This window comes from Topomyia yanbarensis, chromosome 3 (genome assembly GCF_030247195.1).
Source record: "Topomyia yanbarensis strain Yona2022 chromosome 3, ASM3024719v1, whole genome shotgun sequence".
Classification (NCBI taxonomy): Eukaryota; Metazoa; Arthropoda; class Insecta; order Diptera; family Culicidae; genus Topomyia; species Topomyia yanbarensis.
In genome coordinates, this window is record NC_080672.1 from 270,444,211 (window position 1) to 270,464,423 (window position 20,213).

Here is a 20,213-nt window from a genome sequence, read left to right on the forward strand (position 1 = left end):
TGGTCTTTCACCAGTTTTAAATAACTTTTTACTAAACCTGTTGTCTGAAAAGCACATGCACTTTTGGCATGGCGATTCAACAACATTTCGATTTAGCTACATGGGTCTTCCCCAGAGCTCATGTCTAAGTCCCCTACTCTAGAATTTTTACGTGAATGACATTAACGATTGTCTTGCCAATTCATGCAGACGTCGGGGTGGTCTCTGGTACAGGGTCCAATGCTGCCGATTTGCAAGGACCATTGCAAGATACTTTGGATAATTAGTCTACTTGGGCTCTCCAGCTGGGTATCGAGTTCTCCACGGAGAAAACTGAATTGGTTGTCTTTTCTAGGAAGCGTGAGTCGGCGTAACTCACGCTTCTATTAATGGGTGTAACGATCAATCAGGTCTTCACATTCAAATATCTCGGGGTCTGGTTCGACTCTAAAGGTACCTGGGGATGTCACATTAGGTATCTGAATCAGAAATGCCAACAAAGGATCAATTTTCTCCTGACAATAACTGGAACATGGTGGGGTGCACACCCAAGAGACCTGATCAGGTTGTACCAAACAACGATATTTTCGGTGATAGAGTACGGGTGTTTCTGTTTCCACTCCGCTGCGAACATACACTTCACCAAACTGGAAAGAATCCAGTATCATTGCTTGCGCATTGCCTTGGGTTGCATGCACTCGACCCATACAATGAGTCTCAAAGTGCTGGCGGGCGTTCTCCCGCTAAAAATAGATTTTGGAAACTCTCATGTCGATTGCTCATCCAATGCGACATTTTGAAACCGTTGGTGACTGAAAACTTCGAGAGGCTCGTCGAGCTTAATACTCAAACCCGATTTATGTCCTTGTACTTCGACTACATGGCACAGAGCATCAATCCTTCTTCGTACAACCCAACCGTGTCCGTTTCCTAAATACTTCTGATTCTACTGTGTTCTTCGACACATCCATGAAGGAAGAGATTCGTGGAATCCCGGATCGCATACGCCCGCAAGTGATCCCCAATAAATTTTATGATAAATTCCGAGAAGTCGACTGTGACAAAATGTTCTACACTGACGGATCAAATCTCGATGGGTCCACTGGCTTTGGTAACTTCAATAATAATATCACCGCTTTATTCAAGCTTCAGTTTACGTCGCAGAATTAGCTGCTATTCAGTACACCCTTGGGATCATCGAGACTCTGCCCACAGATCACTACGTCATCATTTCGGACAGCCTCAGCTCTATCGACGCTCTTCGTGCGATGAAGCCCAAAAAGCAATTCCCACATTTCTTGGGGAAGATACGGGAGTCCTTGTGTACGTTATCTGAAAAATCTTATCTGATTACCTTTGTTTGGGTCCCCTCTCATTGCTCTATCCCGGGCAATCAAAAGGCCGAGTCTTTGGCAAAGGTGGGCGCATTAGAAGGTGACATATACGAAAGACCAATCTGCTTCAACGAATTTTTTAGTATTTGTCGTCAGAGGACACTCAACAGTTGGCAAACCTCGTGGAGCAATGGGGAGCTTGAACGATGGCTACATTCGATTATCCCAAAGGTATCAACGAAGCCTTGGTTCAGGGGGATGGATGTGGGTCGAGATTTCGTACGTGTAATGTCCCGACTTATGTCCAACCACTACACCTTGGATGCGCATTTGCGGCGTATTGGGCTTGCGGAGAGCAGTCTGTGCGCTTGTGACGAGGGCTATCACGACATCGAGCACGTTGTCTGGGTATGGTATGGTATTTGGACGCCAGGTCTCACTTAAAGGATTCCCTTCGGGCCCGAGGTAGACCACCCAATGTCCCAGTTCGAGATATGCTGGCAAATCGCGATCTTCCCTTATTTATACTTTCATAAAAACGATAAATATCCCAATTTAGCCCCTCTCTTTTATTTCTTGTTTTTAGAAATTTCCTCTTGCTTTGTGGAACCGATCAGCTCCAGAGTGCCACTATGTAACCGCCGTCGCCCTTACCACTACGCCTGCATAGAAGAAAACTGAAGCGACTCGAGGTCCGATGACTTTTGAGGATTCCCCGCGTGTCCGAAGACTACCATCCGCCAATCCGGTACTCGACGACTTACTAGACTAAGGCGCTAATTTGTTTCATTGATCTCCCATTTGCGCGAAAGTTGCAAGTTTTACTCTTCTTTCCCTGTCACCATATACGCCTTCTCTATCTGCCCTTGATACAACTGCTGGTACACTGATGTGGAAATAATCCCCCTCTGAATATCTTGACCAAGTATAAGTCTTCGTTAAAAAATCAAATTTGTATTCTGTATTTCTAGTTTTAAGATAGCTGTAATTTTTACTCTTTATTGAAATTCTTGTCCTCCATGTTGTAAATAGAATTGTATCCCTAGTCTGTGAAATTTCTTATAAATATTTGTTCCCCCTTTTGTGTACTAAACTATATTGTTAGTTTTAAGATAACTGTAAAATATTTCGTATAATACTATTACTCCCCCTCTTGTATATCAAATCGTTAATCCCTTGTTTTAAAATTTTTCATAAAAAATATCTTTTGGTCCTCTCTTGTATCTTGAATCTTATTTCTAGTCTTAAGATAGCTGTAAACTTTTTTTTCTTTTGTAAAAAAAATATTTCAAAATTGTAGTCTCCTAGTTTTAAGATATCCAAAATGTAAAAACAAAAGAATTTGGCACCGCCAAGCTAACGCATTTGTGCCTATCAAATAAAGGAAATGAATTAAAAAAAACCCGATTATAGGCATCTACCATCTACCAGCTTGAGGCTCTAACTTATGTCACTGTTCTTTTTTTTGCCTGAAAGTTGCAAGTTTTGTTCTTCTTTCCCTGTCGTCGTGCTCGCCTACTCCCCCCGTTACTGATACAACTCCTACTGCTGTTACAAAAACCAATTTGCATTATATTCCTAGTTTTAAGATAACTGTGAAATTTCTCATAAAAGTTTGTTCCCCTTCTTGTATATTAATTTACATTCCTAGTCTTAAGATAGCTGTAAAAAAAATTGTAAAATATAATTATTGTTCAATCTTGTATATCGAATCGTGTTTTTAGTTTAAGATAGTTGTAAAAAATGTTCCTTTCAATATAAAAAAATATTTGTGCACTGTAACCTCTTAGTTTTAAGATTTTCAAAATATAAAAAAAAATTTAGCTCCACCAAGCTAACGCATTTGTGCCTATTAAATAAACGAACTGAATAAAAGAAATCTCGTTATCGAGAAACCACTGTTTTTTAAAACTCCTCAGGTAACGACTCGAACGGCTATTCCATACTCAAACTAAAACTTTCCATAGTAAACTTGCCAAATTAACCGCCAAATCTTTAGACACTCAAAGTAATATACTTGCGGATGTAAAAACCGCAAAACTGGCAACTTGTAAAACAAGCATGTTAAACTGGCATCACCCAAAAATGTGCACGGAACAATTTTTTTTTCTAAGGCGACTTTTTCCGATCTTTGACCGTATTGTGTACAAACGGTTCTGCGCAAAAGTACATGAAAGCTCCGAATTACCACAACCCTGTTCCAATTCGGACCACCCTTTCTTATCGATTTTTTGCAATAGAATTTTTTTCCTACTTGGGTCTAAGTTATTCTTATTTGATTTTCACTAAATTGTGAAATGAACAGTTCTCTTTTGATATATAAAACTTTGTAGTCAATATACAAGAAAAAGTAAGAGCTCAGGCAAAATTACCTGAAAACAGGTTACGAGCTATAACGTCACAATTTGTCAACCGATTTGCGAAAACTTATGTTTTCCTGAAAGTTCGACCAACTACGCATACTTTCCTCTCAAACGGTTTTTCGCGATCGCGTGTTAGATCGTATATACGGCAAATGGTCCGAATTAGACCAACCCATATTCTATTATTCACACACCGATTAAACGAAAACTGTCGATAATCTCGCCCAAAACAAGATATTAATTAATAAGGCAGATCCAAAATCACGATAATGCACTATTGTTTTCGACTTACAGATTTTTCAAAAAATTTTCAAAAAACTGCATTCGCCCCTAGCGCATTCACACGAAAACAAAAACCGCAAAATTTTGTGAGATAGAACAGAGCTAAATGATAGTCATCAAAATGATATATAAGTTTTTCATAATATTACCATAGCCGGGAAACACTTGGGGTCCGAATTGGGCCACTTCCCCCTAATGTTCGTAAAGTTGTGAATAAATTCAATCACAGAAAATCGATTCGGTAATAACATGGCGAAAACCGTGACTGAAGTTCACAAATCAAAAAATCAATATATATATATATATATATATATATATATATATATATATATATATATATATATATATATATATATATATATATATATATATATATATATATATATATATATATGTATATATATATATATATATATATATATATATATATATATATATATATATATATATATATATATATATATATATATATATATATATATATATAATATATATATATATATATATATACTATATATATACTATATATATATATATACTATATATATACTACTACTATATATATATATACTACTATACTATATATACCTATATATTAACCGTTACTAAGTTATTGAACCTTTTTGTGTTAAAACCTTTGTCTGCTCTTAAAAGCTCTAACTCAAAAATATACTTTGTATTTCAAATCTTAGATCCATTTGATAGGTGAGAAAATTTTCCACTTCCATGTCCTCAAATGTTTCAGCTAATGAGGTTAAGTAATCTTTTCACAGTAATTTATGTAAAATTTAACAATTTTAGTCTTGAAAACTTGTATAATTTGTTCTTTGACATGATACACTTATCTCGTCTTGTTTTCATGTGTTTGGGTTATTGAACTTGGATATTTTTATCGCATATTCACTAATACTAGCTCTTATTGAAAAGTAGTGCATTTATTGTACCTTTTCTTATTTTTATTCGAAAGCCAGGAAAATTTTGCAGAGAAAAATGTATTAATACCTTTCAGTTAAGTGAATGTTTTGAAGTTAATTAGTTTAAAGTTAGTGTTATTATTAGCATTTTCGTTATTTTCTTAAAATAGTAAATAATAAACTTCACCATTATTATCATGGAATTAATGCATCTCAGCAAGTTCTACAATTCTTCCTTTGATTCCATTCAATTATCTCTTTTAGTTTTGAAGCAAAATCATTTTTATCTTCTCGTTTCATATGCAAAAACAACGATTTCGAACCCACTGCATTTGTGATAAGGCCATGCTGTGTTAACTATTAAATTGCAGCGAAATGAAAAGCGATAGGGATAAAGTGTCAAATAACAAGTTGTAGAGAATATTAAGGGGCACCAAATGAACAATAGTGACGATAAATTTAGTTGATTAATAATTACAATAATTACAAAAATCACTAAAAAACTTTTGAGTTATTTTACTAGTAAAAAGTACACTTAACTAAAAGATATCTGTACATACATCGAAAGGAAATTTTCTCAGCTTTCCAATGAAGCCCTGATAATAGCGATATAAAGCATATGTTTTAGATTAGAGTCTTTTAAGAACTTGCATGTCAATTATAGGAAAAGTTTAGAAGTCAAATTACAAGAAAACGAGAAGAGATAGGAATATTATGTTGAAGAACAAATTATGAATCGTCCTCAAACCCAACTTTTGGATAATAGATATTGATATATCATTATTTTGAGAAAATTGACAAAAATTTCATCAAAAACACTAACTTTTAACTACTTTACAACTAAAAGGTAATTAAAACTAATTATCTGAAAGATATGAGAACATTATTTAATAGAAAATTTTAAATTTAAAATACGAGGTATAGTTTTTGAGTTAGAAGTGTTTTAAGATAAACAAGTTTTTTACACAAAAAGTTCAATAACTCTGTAACGATTGAGATTTGATGGTATGGGTAGAACGATTTTTGCTCCAAATATGACAGTAAATCACCCCTCGAGAGATTCTTACTCATGAACCAAACACCCTGTAGTATATATATATATAGTATAGTATAGATATAGTATATAGTATATATATATATATATATATATATATATATATATATATATATATATATATATATATATATATATATATATATATATATATATATATATATATATATATATATATATATATATATATATACATATATATATATATATATATATATATATATACATATATATATATATATATATATATATATATATATATACTATATATATATATATATATATATATATACTATATACTAAACTATACTACTATATATATATATATATATACTATACTATATCTATATATATACTATATATATATATCTGCCTGCCAGATGGCGCTTCGGACCAAATTGTGCTTGCCTCCTATTTCGTTGAAAATCGCAGCAACGCGCGATGGGTATTAGCTAGTTCGTTATAAACCAATAGTTTTGCAGTATTTGCGAGAAACTCGTTATGAAAATAAAGAACCCATCTGAAAGTCGTTAAAGATTCGTCCTTCGTCGTCGTTCGTTCCCGTGTATTGTTTCCATGTAGAGATCTGTAACTCTCGTGGCATCATCTAATGGAATTTTGTTTTGCTTCTTTAACGATAGTGTATTTGAACGGAGTGGTATTGGTTCTAAATATCACATAAAAATATATATCCAGTCCAACTGATCACCCTCCAGGGCAGGTATCCCACAGTTATGAGAATCCAATTTTTGCTAAGAGCATCAACCCCACTACAAAAATCATCAAATCCCTGTAGCAACCAGTGTCTAGCTCGTTTACCGTTTCATGTGCCAACGAGGGGAAAGAAACGTAGGTACCAGCCAGAGCTTGATTTCGTCTATTGTTTGCGAGCTAGTTATGTGTTTTCACCGCATATCCTGTTGATATTCATCGGAATTTATGCTGCACGCCTTACCCTGACTCTGTTTGAAAATTCCATTTTGGTGTGCGATTTTGAAGCTAGCACGCTCAGCAGCATTAGCAGCAGCAGCAGCAACAGTAGCCCTTCTGCGGCCCGCCCATTTCAAGGCTCCGTCTGTCTTCCTTTCCGAGGCTGTTGCGTCGCTGTTTTGCTCGACACGCACGGAATGGGAGCCGATAGGCGCTAATCGAGAGCGGCGTGTGTTGAATCAGGTGGCTGCTAGAATGTGATTGTATTATGATTTCACTCAGAAAACACATAAAAGCGTTATTTTCTTTGGTCACAGTTCTCTGGTGTGGAAATATTCTGCTTACGAGTTTAGTATGTGGACTCCATTCCATTAGACATGGGTTCAGTCAACCAAACGCCCACCCAGAAACATGCTGGCGTCGAGTTTCGAGGGGCAAGCTCTTCGTAAAGGCGTCGAGCACGAGTTGATAAAGGACACACCACCAGTTGTGGATTTGCCGTTGTTTTGTTGATGCTGATGAGATGTGTAGTATTTGGGGCAGCGAGGATGAACGCATGCGTCAGATTTGTGTTCGCTGTGGCTACTCTCTTTCTCCGCCGCTCTGAAGCAATCCCTCCGGAGTGCTTTGTTTTCGTGTACGTTGCACACTCGGTGAAATTGCTTGTAGCTGATCGGTTGCGTTTGATGGAGACGCATGGTTGTTGGTGAACAGTAGAGCATCAGGTGTCCGCTTTAACTACAGAAAAAATGACGTGACAATATCATTCCTGTCTCTATTTCGACACAATTAATATGATGCATGAAAGTGCGAATAATTTAAAAATTCCTTCTCTGCAATTTAAAGATTGACGAACTTTCTTGAACGGGAATCTATACAATACTAGCATAAACGCTTAAGCGATTTTTTTGGTCCTAAGTCGTATTGAAACCTTAATTTTAATCATATTTCTTTTGTATGGACCATCAAGGTATGAACGACAGCTGGTACATGCCTTTGTTGAAGAATCCATGCAACCCGAATCACCTGTTACGCTCGATGCTCAGTTTTGGCCAACAAATTTCCTTCTATCGCACCGTGCTCTTTACTCCACACCTCGATAAAACGCCGAATACGAAAGGATAGATAAACTCTCTCTCTTGGGCTCGTCGCTGGTGGTTGGAAGCACGTTGCTTTCCTCGAGCCTTTTTTTCATGCTATACATATACATATGTACTGTGCTAGCTATTACTCGACGGCATCGCGCGTATATACCAGTCCGGCAGCTACTACTTGCTACAGCTAGCGTATTGCGATTTCGGGAACCGGAACCAAGCTGCCAGCCAGTCAGCCAGTCGACGTTCGTGTCCTTTACCGAGAAAAGGTGCATGAATATTGTATGTACGCAGATTCCTTGCCTTTTGTCGAGTATTGTCGCTCTCCTTTGCTTTTTTGTGGTTCGTTCCTGTCGTATCCCTCGCGGAACAATAGGTCGAGTCGTCGGTTCAACCCAGATATCTAAGGGTGTGTAGGTTACAGCAAGAGGCAAGTGAAGTGAAACGGCCACATTTTGTCTGAATTCGGTAAAACGTTGCCAGGTGAGGGAGTGTATTAAGAGAGTAGTTCGCTGGTGGCTTTGTTCGCTTCTGGCGCGCGTTGTGAATCTTTTGCATTTTGGTGAAGTTAAAGTTTATCGAAAAGTTTTTCATCAGCTGTACGTGCTAACAAGGTTCGAGTGGAGCGATAAAGTTTGTCTTCAAATTCTTTAAGTGATTTCAGTGAGCGTTAAATTTGTTCCCTCGGTGGTGATTCACGCGATTTTTATTGAGGGTGTGTTCCCATTTCGGATAAATAGCTAACGGTCGCATAAATTTCGTGTAACCACACGAGTCCGGTAAACCGTGGGAAGCCAAGGTGTGATTTAAATAAATTAACTCAGCGAGTATCAGGAGGTTAACCGATAACCAAAAGGTGCAGGGAGTGGAATTGTAGTTCCAACAGTTTGGAACTAATCACACGCATACACACATACACATAAATTTACTCCTGTCAGGTCGCATTCGCATATGCTAGGACTGTGCTGAATGGCACCCACTATCAATCCTGCGACGCATCCGATCAAAATGCTCCAGTTCAACACCAACAACAATTCCCGTGGCAGCTCGGCACGGCGTCCGGATACTACGGCATCGGGATCGTCCATGTACACCGCAGGTTGGTGGTTTTTTTGCACCCGTTACGAACGCATATTAGTTTTGTTTATTTTTATTTTCGTATGTATTTGTATGCACTGTTGATTCTGTGGCTCTCAGGCTAATGTATTGCCTGCACTGGTCATGGTTTGGAGGTTGCCATCCCACCAAACCGTACCAAGAAACATTGCCAATTTAGGAAAGTTATCCAACTTTTCTCATATATGTTTTTTATGTGTTTCGGGAGACCCACACTTCCCGGAAGTTAATTAGTTAAAGTGAGATTGCGTGTCCGGAATGTTATGAGGTGTGGCATCTTGCTATCTCTCGGGATAAACTTATTGCCAATTAGAACTTTTATGGTACTCGTATAATATTCTTGTGATGAATATGTGGGATGTGCGGACGGGGGTTGCTGAATAACAGTCACATAGGCGGATAAGACTGACAAATAATTAAGAAATAAGATAGATTAGTATCTAATCAACTGTATGGAAATCTCTTCGCAGGAGTGACACATCTAGCTCTATTCGATGGCAACATAATGCAAAATTTGTGCATTAAGGAACGACTCACTGATACTAGCTACGACTATGATAGTATAGTTCTAAATGAACATTTGGAGGAATCTTTACTGAAAACTGGACTGGAAAATAAATTTATCTTCCAGCGAGATCCCAAGCACACTGACCGAAAAACTACTGCTTTCTTCCGTGCGAACAGAATTAAGTTTCTAGAATGGCCACCCCTGAGTACAGATCTTAATTCTATTGAAAACTTGTGGTCTATTTTGGATCAACAAGTTGACAAAGGAGATGTCACAAATGATGCAAAAAAATGGTTTCAGCCCTTGAAGAAGTTTGGAACAAAATTCATGGTCAGTACCTACAAAACCTCGTCGAAAGTATGCCCCGACGTTTGCAGGCTGTCATTAAAGCTAAGGGAGGCCACACTAAATACTAGTTACTATAAATTTCACCAACATGAAAACTGTTTTTCGAATGCGTACTTTTTTGACTCTCTAAAATCATATCCTTAATAGAAAAAAAGAAAAAAATAAAGCTTAATAATTTGGCATAACTCACACACTTTTCCATCAAAATTCGAAATATTACAAGTGTTGGAACATTTTACTAGAATATATAATAAAGCTAGGTGGCCGATATAAAGAGTTATATAAGAAAAAACAGTTTTGCATATCATGCGTACTTTATTTTGTCGCGCACTGTACTTACTTTTTTGTAGTGTACGAGTAATCGAATCATTTACCCCGGGAAATCGAGTTTGGCCTGTATTGCAGTTTGTCTTAGAATTCTTGCACAAATAGCTATAAATAACTAATCATACCTTTCACTCGTTACTAATATAAATAATAAATAAAAATCAACTGAAAATGCAAATCACACCTTACGGGAGAATAACCGTTTGGTTAAAACCCTCAATAAACAAATTACAATTACAAATCGCATCTTGAAATTCTGAAAAATCGACTAGGGCCAAAATAGGTACATTTACATTTACCATAATAGGAAAATTTACCCTGACCAGTTTATTTTCAATTTATTCGCGAATGAAGCCTAAATTAATAAAATAACGCAACAAAAGTATGACTCGATTATCCGGGGTGAGATTTTTTTGAAATCCCCGGATAATCGAGTCCGACCTGTATTGCATATAGATCTGGATTCTGAAATCCTTATATATAGGGGAAGATGGGGTAAAATGCACCCCTCTAAGGAAATATTATCATAACTCAGTTATAGAACATCAATTGGGACAATTTAATTAATGATATCGATTAGCCAACATACTCGGTGAACAAGCAAGTAGCTTTGTTTTTCTGCCGGGATTTCACAAAAGTGTACCATTAAATAGCCATAGGTTATGAAATTAGTAGATTTTCACTTCGTAGTCGCTACTCCGTGATTGACCAGAACAAGCGAAATTGCACAGAGAAACAAAGAATGGGGCCTGGGAGTAGCTATCCATTCTCAATGTACACGTTTCGAGAGTTCTATACTTAGCAATGTCAATACGTCCTTACAGTCATCGGGGAAGGAAAGGAATGGTGGTGCAGCAAATGTTGTTATGTAGACCGTGTATACCTCTGCATCTCCACGTTTGCCACGGGAAGGACTTTTTGTTACTAGGGTGGGGTAAAGAGTCACACAAATCTGGATTCACCTCGATAAGTGATACAATCTATGCAACTCCTAGAAGTGTTATCATATGTTTATTGCTCTGAGCAGCCGGCTGCCGAGAATTTATGATAGATTTATCGTTTGTTGAATTAATTTGGTAATGATCTGTTTCTAAAAAAAGCCACATCATCTCCGGACTGCCGACAGTCGGGAGTGTTGCTCATGTTTAATTGCATCTAACGGTATGTTCACGATTTCATTATTCTTTGTTTCTTTATTCCGGCGAATCACGACATTCTAAAAATAATACAATACCATGAAAAGCAATTACCTTTAGTGTTCCGAGACATTGGTCGATATAGATATGGCAATACCTACGTAATTGCAGATTTTATAATACAAGTATTATTAATCATGTATAAACTTCGATATTTATATAGCAAATAAAATGACAATTAGATATTGGTTTCTTTCTCCGCGAACAAGTGATTAGGGTGCCGATTTTTGTGTTATCATTACTCGGTAACTGAAGCGCATTTTAAGCGGTATAAAATAAGCACTACCGAAATATCTGAAACGACTAGCTTTTTATATCGAATATACAACCGATGACGCTAATTTTTACACTAATTATTAGAACAAGACTGGAGACAATAAGTAACCTGTCACCTTTTCCGTGAATAATCAAGCTAGAATATGTTTTATACTCATGAAAGAATTCGATACAAAGCGAACAGATTATTAATTTGATTTCATAATTAGACTAAAAGTAAGTCAATAAATATGACAATAACACATATGGTAGGTGTCAAATCTGACCGGACTAAATGACATTGTATTGATTTTGAGAAAAACGAGTTTAAAGCTTGAATCGCAGCATCCTTTACATTATTATGTAACACATCATTTACCTCATTATGTAACGGATTTCAAATCAGCTAAAAGTCGAATGTACCTGAAGAAATTCTTTATCCAGTGGTATGATTATCTCATTTTGCGACAGGTTTTGCGACTTAGTCCGGTCTGACCTAAAACCGACCATTTATTCTTCGTGCTGATATAACTGCTGCAAATAGGTAAATAGCTTCTGATTCTTCTCACGAACTGCTAATTCTCAACCCCTAATATATGAATCATCATTTCACTTAGACAAGACCATGCGTATTCCCCACACAGATTAAATGCCCAGTAGATTAGTTCCCTAGTTGGTCAAATAAACACGACACAAACAAAAAAATCAGTTTGATCAGCCCAAAGAAATGTCAGCTCGATTAGCATCAACACGTGTTCCCTTGCAATGCCAGCAAATCAAAGAACATTTAAAATTACATGCGACAAAATATGTGCAACTTTGAATATAATAAAATAAAACCTACTTAATTATTTGCAATAATAAACCTTTTCTAGGAATTTTCAGTAATTGTTCGATGTAAGCAAGCATTTTGCCCCGGGGGTGCGTTTTACCCCATCTTCCCCTAATATTGTAGTTTGCAGATTGATCGTTAATTCAAAGAATGTCAGGTGGAGAAGTTCTCATCGCAGTTTCATGTATATTTAACTCTGAAATTATTGCTTGATCAAAATTTAAAAAAAATTAACATCCCAAGTAGTATCCAATAAGCACTATAACATAGTCTACTATCCGCTTTAGATCTACATATAGGGCAATATTAAAGAGCCGTTGTACCCTATATTCTAATGCAATGCTGGTATTATGCCAGAAGAGGTAAAATATTGTGCTATTACTGTGCAGAGATTGACAGTCCGTTTTTGCGTTACTAATATTATTATATAGCACCAGTGTAAATATGTAAAATTTGAAAGCCTGATATTGGCTCTACTCATACTATTGGAAAGCTTCGCAATGGATTTGCAGCTATTTCTTATGTTGCCTTGTCGATGAGATAAACAAAAACGAAAAATATCAAAATATTGTTTAGAACCGTAATTAACTCCCTTCTAATGCATTGTAATGAATATCTTACACGATACGAATAATGTTTTATGAAAATTACCTTTAGTAAGTCACGAACAGAGGTACCTTGCCTCGTCTTTCACGGTAAATGCACCGCTTCTGCTGTCGAGGCTACATTGAATATTTTCGAATGAAATGAAATATGCCGAATATAGTTTCCAAGAAGAGTTGCATAACAAATAAACCCGAAGCATTACGATAGCATTATATTGGCTTAAAGGGTTTTTCACACACCATGCCTCTGCATGACAAAGTTAGTTAGCATGAAGACAACACTGAACTAATACTGATTACACTAATTAATCATGATTTTTTTGGTCTCAAGGGATTAAACGTCGACACGTAGCGTATAAGTGCAAAGTGTATTAAAAATGTAATAGACATTTCCACAATTATGGAGTCGTAGTTTGAAGAAATGAGAAAGGCATAATTGCATCACTAGGTGGATTTAAATAGATTTTTTGGGATATAATGGTTGGGTTTAACTGAATAGTATGTTGGAAGTGTTTTGGTACATAAAATGAGTTAATGTAATAAATCTTCAATGTTTCTATTTAAAATGCAACCAGAAGAATTTGTTGAACTGAACCAAATACGTACTTTTGAGAAACGTTCATTTCAGTTTGAAACAGTCATTCGTCAAGTTTGAAATTCTACTAAACGTTTTGTTGTTTCGAAAAGGCCTGATTCTTCTGCGTGTACAATAATACCTCTACGCAAACGTTTTGGCTCACTACACTACACTGCTGTCGCCGAGTCTCCTATTATCAGGTTATGCCGCGATCCCCGTTCGTTCAACTGTAGTTGCGGGTACGGAAACCTAGCAGGGTGACATCAAAAAATCATCTCAATGGGTCTTACTACACGGTTAAATAAAACAACTTACTTTTGAGTTGTGCGTCGCATTCGCACTTATTAGTGTTGTCAAAAACAAAACGAGAGATTCGACTCAGTCGAGGTTTTCCGTGGAGGAAGGTACTTTTGAGTTGCTTGTGGTGTACTCAACATTAGGTAAATTTAACTTAAATTTGAGTATAAAAAACCTATCAATGAGTCGTAATTTTGCCGTGGTTAAATGGAAACTACCTTCAACACGGTTTACTTAATTTTACCTTCCACCACGATACCCCGAGATTGAGTCAAAAGAACTCAATTTTAGGTAGTTTTTCGTTTGAGTGTAGTGCACGAAGAAGTTAGGCGATTGCTGTTCACGGACATTTAGAAGCCAATCGCATCGATGACTGGATGTGACAGGATTCGCGATTTCATGGTGGTGTGATGTATTCTTATTTTATGGATTTGTTGTGATTATGTATAATGTACACACCAAAAAATAAGGAAAATTAAACGACATGTAAATCAATACAAATGTAAACATACAAAGCTGGAGTCAAAAATTTGATTGAAAATTAAGTTGAATTCGATGCACTCAATGAGAGCATCAGAAAGCATAGGATTTTACGCTTTCGTTCATGTAATATTACACGTTATTTATTTTACATCAATATGGGATTAAAAGTACATTCAAGAGCATTGGTTTGCCGTTTAATAAAACTGTAATTTCCAATCAATGTGTAAAATTACAATAAATATCGCTGAATAAAACACGACATGTTGTGTGTATTTTTGCTGGAACTTAATTTTACATTTATATTCATGTTCCAAATATATGCATGAAAATAAATTTAAAATTACAAAATATCGCACCAAAAAATAATGAAACTTAAACGACATGTAAATCAATACAAATGTAAAAATACAAAGCTTGAAACAAAAATTTGATTGAAAATTAAGTTAAAATGAATGCACTCAATTGAAGCATCAAAAAGCATATGATTTTACATTTTCATTAAATGTCATTTATTTTACAGCAATATTGGCTTTAAAATACATTAAAGTGCATTGGTTTTCCGTTTAAATTTAAATCGACGTGTAAAATAACGGTGTCAGGCCATTTGGCATAAAGCCATTTGGCATAAGCCCGTTTGGCATACAGTCGATTGGCATAAAAGTCATTTGGCATAAAGCCAACTGGCATAATGGCCATTTGGCATAACATACGTTTGGCATGATAGTCATTTGGCATAAGGGTGATTTGGCATACACACGGGTAGAAAGCGAAGTGGCGTAGCCACATTAGGCGGCGGCAAGTCTTTTTTTAATTTATTTATAGTGTCGGAAGCGCAAGAACTTTGCAAGCAAACCTGTAATCCACTCGTTTGCCGGATTACTCAAACATAGGAGCTATAGCCAGTTTAAGTCCGACTGAGCGGCAGCGAAGTCGGACAGCACGGACGGAAAGCGATGTGGCGTAGCCACATTAGGCGGCGGCAAGCCTTTTATTGCTTTATTTATAGTGTCGGAAGCGCAAGAACTTTGCAAGCAAACCTGTAATCCACTCGTTTGCCCGGATTACTGAAACATAGGGGCCATAGCTAGTTTAAGTCCGACTGAGCGGCAGCGAAGTCGGGCAGCACGGACGGAAAGCGATGTAGCGTAGCCACATTAGGCGGCGGCAAGTCTTTTATAGCTCTATTTATAGTGTCGGAAGTGGAAGTACTTTGCAAGCAAACCTGCAATTCACTCGTTTGCCCGGATTACTCAAACATAGGGGCTATAGCTAGTTTAAGTCCGACTGGGCGGCAGCGAAGTCGGACAGCACGGACGGAAAGCGATGTGGCGTAGCCACATTAGGCGACGGCAAGTATTTTATTAATTTATTTATAGTGATTTTTTTTGATTTTGTGAAAAATATTCCGTCTAAAGTATTCGTTTCAGTGCAGTAATTATGCCAAATAACCATTATGCTAAATGGCCTTTATGCCAAATGACTTTTATGCCAAATGGCCATTATGCCAAATGACCGTTATGCCAAATGAATTTATGCTAAATGACTTTATGCCTAATGACCTAATGGGTATAATCTAAAATAACAAAAAAATCGTTGAATAAAGCACTACAAGTCGCGTATATTTGTGGTGGAACTTAAGTTTAAATTTATATTCATGCTCCAAATATGTGCATTAAAATTGATTTAAAATCACAAAATATTTTTTTCTGAGATTTTTTCTGTGTATATAATATAGCAGTGTACCAAACGCTATCGATGTTCGGGAGTGGGTTGAAGCTCGCATGATACAGCTTAGTCATATGATTCATCCAGCTTATCCTACAAACTCACATTGGAAACCTGATTCCTGACAGAATCAACGCAGCAAAATATATGTCATATAATATCTAAAATATTAAATCCTATCCTCTTTCTCTCTTTTCGCCACTATCAGTATGATTTTTTGTGATATACACGAAAAACTTGTTACACCGGGTCGATTAAAAGACCGCACTGAGCCGTGTCCAATAAATAAATGCTCCAAATAGCTCAAATCTATCCACAACAGATTTGGAATAAAAATTCTCTTAGCTAAATGGCATGAAAAATTTAATTCAAAAAAACTTTACTTGTACCGCAATTTTTCGACGGCCTTATATTTTTATTCAGGTAGAATGTCATTGTAATTGCTAAATGTGATTATTATATAAATTTTCACTAAAAAATAGCACCAAGCGTGGCTTACAGAGTTATAGGAAAGTTGAAGATTTGCGTGACGTTACAATGCAACGAGATATCGCTGTTTTGAAAAAGGATCGCAGTAACGTCACGGAAATTGAAGGATGCTTAAAATGAAACTAATTTAAAATAAATATTGTACTACGCTAAGTTATTCGTTTGTCATTTATGAATAGATCATTTGGTCTTAATCAATAATCTTATAAAGCAAACTTTTGAACTTTTTATAGAAATGGCGTGACGCGTTGTAAAGTCACGCTACATTATCGTCTATAACGTAATTCTCTACCACCACATTCGGTGTTAGTTGATTTAATCTTAGATGAAATTTCGTCTTCTTTCCGAATCTTTTGGTTTGATGTAGGTCGTCGCTGCTGTACTATCTTATGACGAACGCCATTTTGGGGTAAACTGAGTTAGATAAGTTACATTACTTGTCTAAAAAATCTCTACTAAGTGGCGTTTTAAAAAAATTGACTTTCTGATTGGTTACTGAGATATATCGAGAAACGCACTGAGAAATTTTTAATTTTTTGCTTCAAATGACTGTGTCTGGGGATTGGCTCAAGTTATCTTGATGTATAAGATGTTTTTATGTGTAAAACTATCATTTTCAAAACAAAAATACACGAATCGTGAGAAAAACGCAATTTAAGTTTTAAACTGGAAATATAGCATATTTGGCAATATTGTAACCAAAAATAATTACTTTTTCTAGATACCAAACATGTTAATAAAAGTTTATAATTGTTGCTTTTTTGGCGCTTGGCATAAGATAACACAACAGCGACGAGGTGTTGATTTGAAAAAGTTATATCAGATTTATGCATTGAAGGTACGGCAAATCGTTGTAACGTCAAGAAAGAATGTATCATCTATTGTCTTTCACGTTATCGTCGTTAGTACTGTCCTGACGCCGGTAACCGTACGTTCTTCCTTGTTTCTTGTTCTTTCTGGTGATTAGCGTAAGCCCGTCGTTATTATTATTAACTAGCTCACCGATAGTACTAACAGTAGATTTTTGGTTCTAGAAGCTGCTTTTGTAGTTGTCATTATGGCCTGAAAAACTGCCACAAAATTTGGCAATCGTTCGTGGTTTAGGTATTGGTAATAAAAACTCTAATTGTATGTAGGAATTTGGCTCTCATTGGTGCATAAAGTGGTTTGTTTAATAATTATTCTGTGACTTAGTATCAAGTGTAATGGATCCTTTCAATATAGACGGAAATCTTAATTTCTTTAAACTTTATGCTTAGCCAAATGTGTTAAATGACATCAGTACCGCATTGCAGAGGTGATGATACTGAAGATAAGCGACTTCCGTAAACCTACTCTCTATTTTTACTATCAGAAAATATCCTCCTTCCGGAAAGCTCGGTCGTATAGAACATAATTAAAACTCACCGACTGATGTGTTGGAGCAGCGCATTTTGTCGTGACGGCAAGAACAAATAAAATGTTTCCTTTTGTGGTCAAGACAATACACACTAGACGGAGTGGCTGCTAGTTGACGTTTATTTTGTTCGGTTGTAGTTCTGCCTCGGGTAGATGCAGAAAGTGGATTGATTAACACATCTCTGAATATTTTAAAAATGATTGCTCAACGCTTTGAAGGACTTCCATGAGCCCATTTCCTCTCCCCCTTCCCTATTCATATTCGATCACAAAAAATTTATACTATCTAGATTAATATATTTTCTATAAGTACGCAGACTTTTATTTGTGTGTGTTTTGTGCCTTTCCTGAAATTAATTTTCCCCAACATATTCGTATTTCTTCCAACAAAGTAGAAACATTCCAAGGCTTTGGTTTTTGCAATCATCTCACAAATCTTATGTTTCTATTATTTTAGGCTACAGTTTCGTTGATCAACTGAGATATCTTTATGAAGTTTGTGAATATTGTCAATGTATTCAGAAACAGAACCCAAGTGCCAGTTTGTATACAAATTTGTCCCGTATTATGTTCTATCCAAACAACACTAATCAGTATTTCGGTCACAAACGTGGCTTCGATAAAATTGATGGAATTCGTAATACCCCTTCTAAATTCAGGCATGTCAGGCTCACAAATACCAACCTGCAATTCTAATTGCCGCTGCTGCAGTAAACAAGCATAGCCCACATCTGACTTGCTTCATTTATTGCTTTGTAGGCACTGTGGAAGCAGCACCTGGCAACCCTACCCTAGTATCCGCATGTATTTAACGCTTAGCCATGGGTGGGCATTACTGTCGGTGGCACCGTAATATGCATCGTGTTTGCATTTGTATTTTTTCCTTCTCCGTTTCACGAGGTACGCCTGAATGCTTCCCACATATTTCCTCGGCGGCGGCCGTCTGTCACAGGGTGCGGAAACTCATTGTAGTGGATATGTGGCTTTTCTGCCTTGCTTTTCACGCCGCTTTCCTTCCTGTCTGCCACAATAATGTAAATACATGCATATCTACATTTCTGCTAGGGATTTTTTTACGTTTTTCTCGTCGGTCTTTGCTGCCGTGGTATTACTGTTAAGCATTCCGGGCGTTTACATTCTGTATTTGTTCTACTTAGATGCTGCAGTACAAAAGCTTCTGACTGGCCACTGTCGGATGATACCAAAAAAGAGCCTTACTGTACTTCTCCATGTTTAATTTCGTTTGCTCTCAGTGGAGAAAAAGATAAATTGGATAAGATTTTAATCCACGATGATGAATAGGCCTTTAATGTTGCCTCAATGTTGACCAGTATCCGCGTGACCAGATGCGCCCAAGAAGGATTGGGGGCCAAGTAGGCGATAGAAAGGGAAAACTGGGATCCAGTGAACCGTGAAAGTTGAACTTAATCCCGGACTCAAGTCTTTCACTATTCTGTAGGCAGCGTGCAGCAGCAGACTGTCGCTTCGTCGCAGAGATCAGTCTGCGCTAGCTTTCCAGTATAATTACACATCTTTTATCTCGCAGTAATCGTGAATTGAATAAACATCATTTTCCAATCTTAAGCCACCCGCAGGCTGTTTACTGGGAAGTTGGTCTTCGACGAACGAACTACCGGTAGGAAATACCAACAGTGAGCCTGGAGAATTACTGGGGAGGTAAAAAGTTGCTGTCCTGCCCCATCGTAGCCGCAGGATATTTGAGAGTGAAACTTCATTCAGAAATATATGACAGAAAAAGGGCAGGCAAAGGAGCAAGAAAAAGCAATTACGTTCTATTCTGGGCGGAGTGAGATTGGAATGAATCAAGTTAGGTTCTTTCTATCAATGATGGTAGTGAGCTTTCTTATACATATGTATAAAATGGGGCAATAAATAAAAAAATCTCGAATGCATGTATTCAATCTCGATTTTTATCGATTTTTAGCTATTTAAATTGAGAAGTCTTACTTGAAATCCCCTTCTACTGTATCTGGAATTTGCTTGATAAGTTTACACTGTAAATCTATAGCTGACATCATTTCGCAAATCAGAATTGCTCACGTAGACATCGTGGATAGGAGGGTAGGGATACAGAAATCGTCTCCGC

At 36.7% G+C, this 20,213-nt stretch overlaps 1 protein-coding gene across 3 annotated transcripts in view; it reads left to right on the plus strand.

Annotated features, from left to right (window-relative positions):
- LOC131689965 (band 7 protein AGAP004871) overlaps positions 1-20,213 on the plus strand; it is a 326,915-nt gene that overhangs the window by 43,096 nt on the left and 263,606 nt on the right. Inside the window, exon 1 of one of the 3 annotated variants that reach the window (XM_058975384.1) lies at positions 8,145-9,049. The exons of 1 other annotated variant lie outside the window; for it this stretch is intronic. In XM_058975384.1, the coding sequence (XP_058831367.1) occupies positions 8,920-9,049 (130 nt within the window). In that variant the 5' untranslated portion in view covers positions 8,145-8,919. Of the gene's footprint in view, positions 1-8,144; positions 9,050-20,213 lie in introns of those variants that run through there. One more of the 3 variants, XM_058975385.1, reaches the window with a different exon arrangement.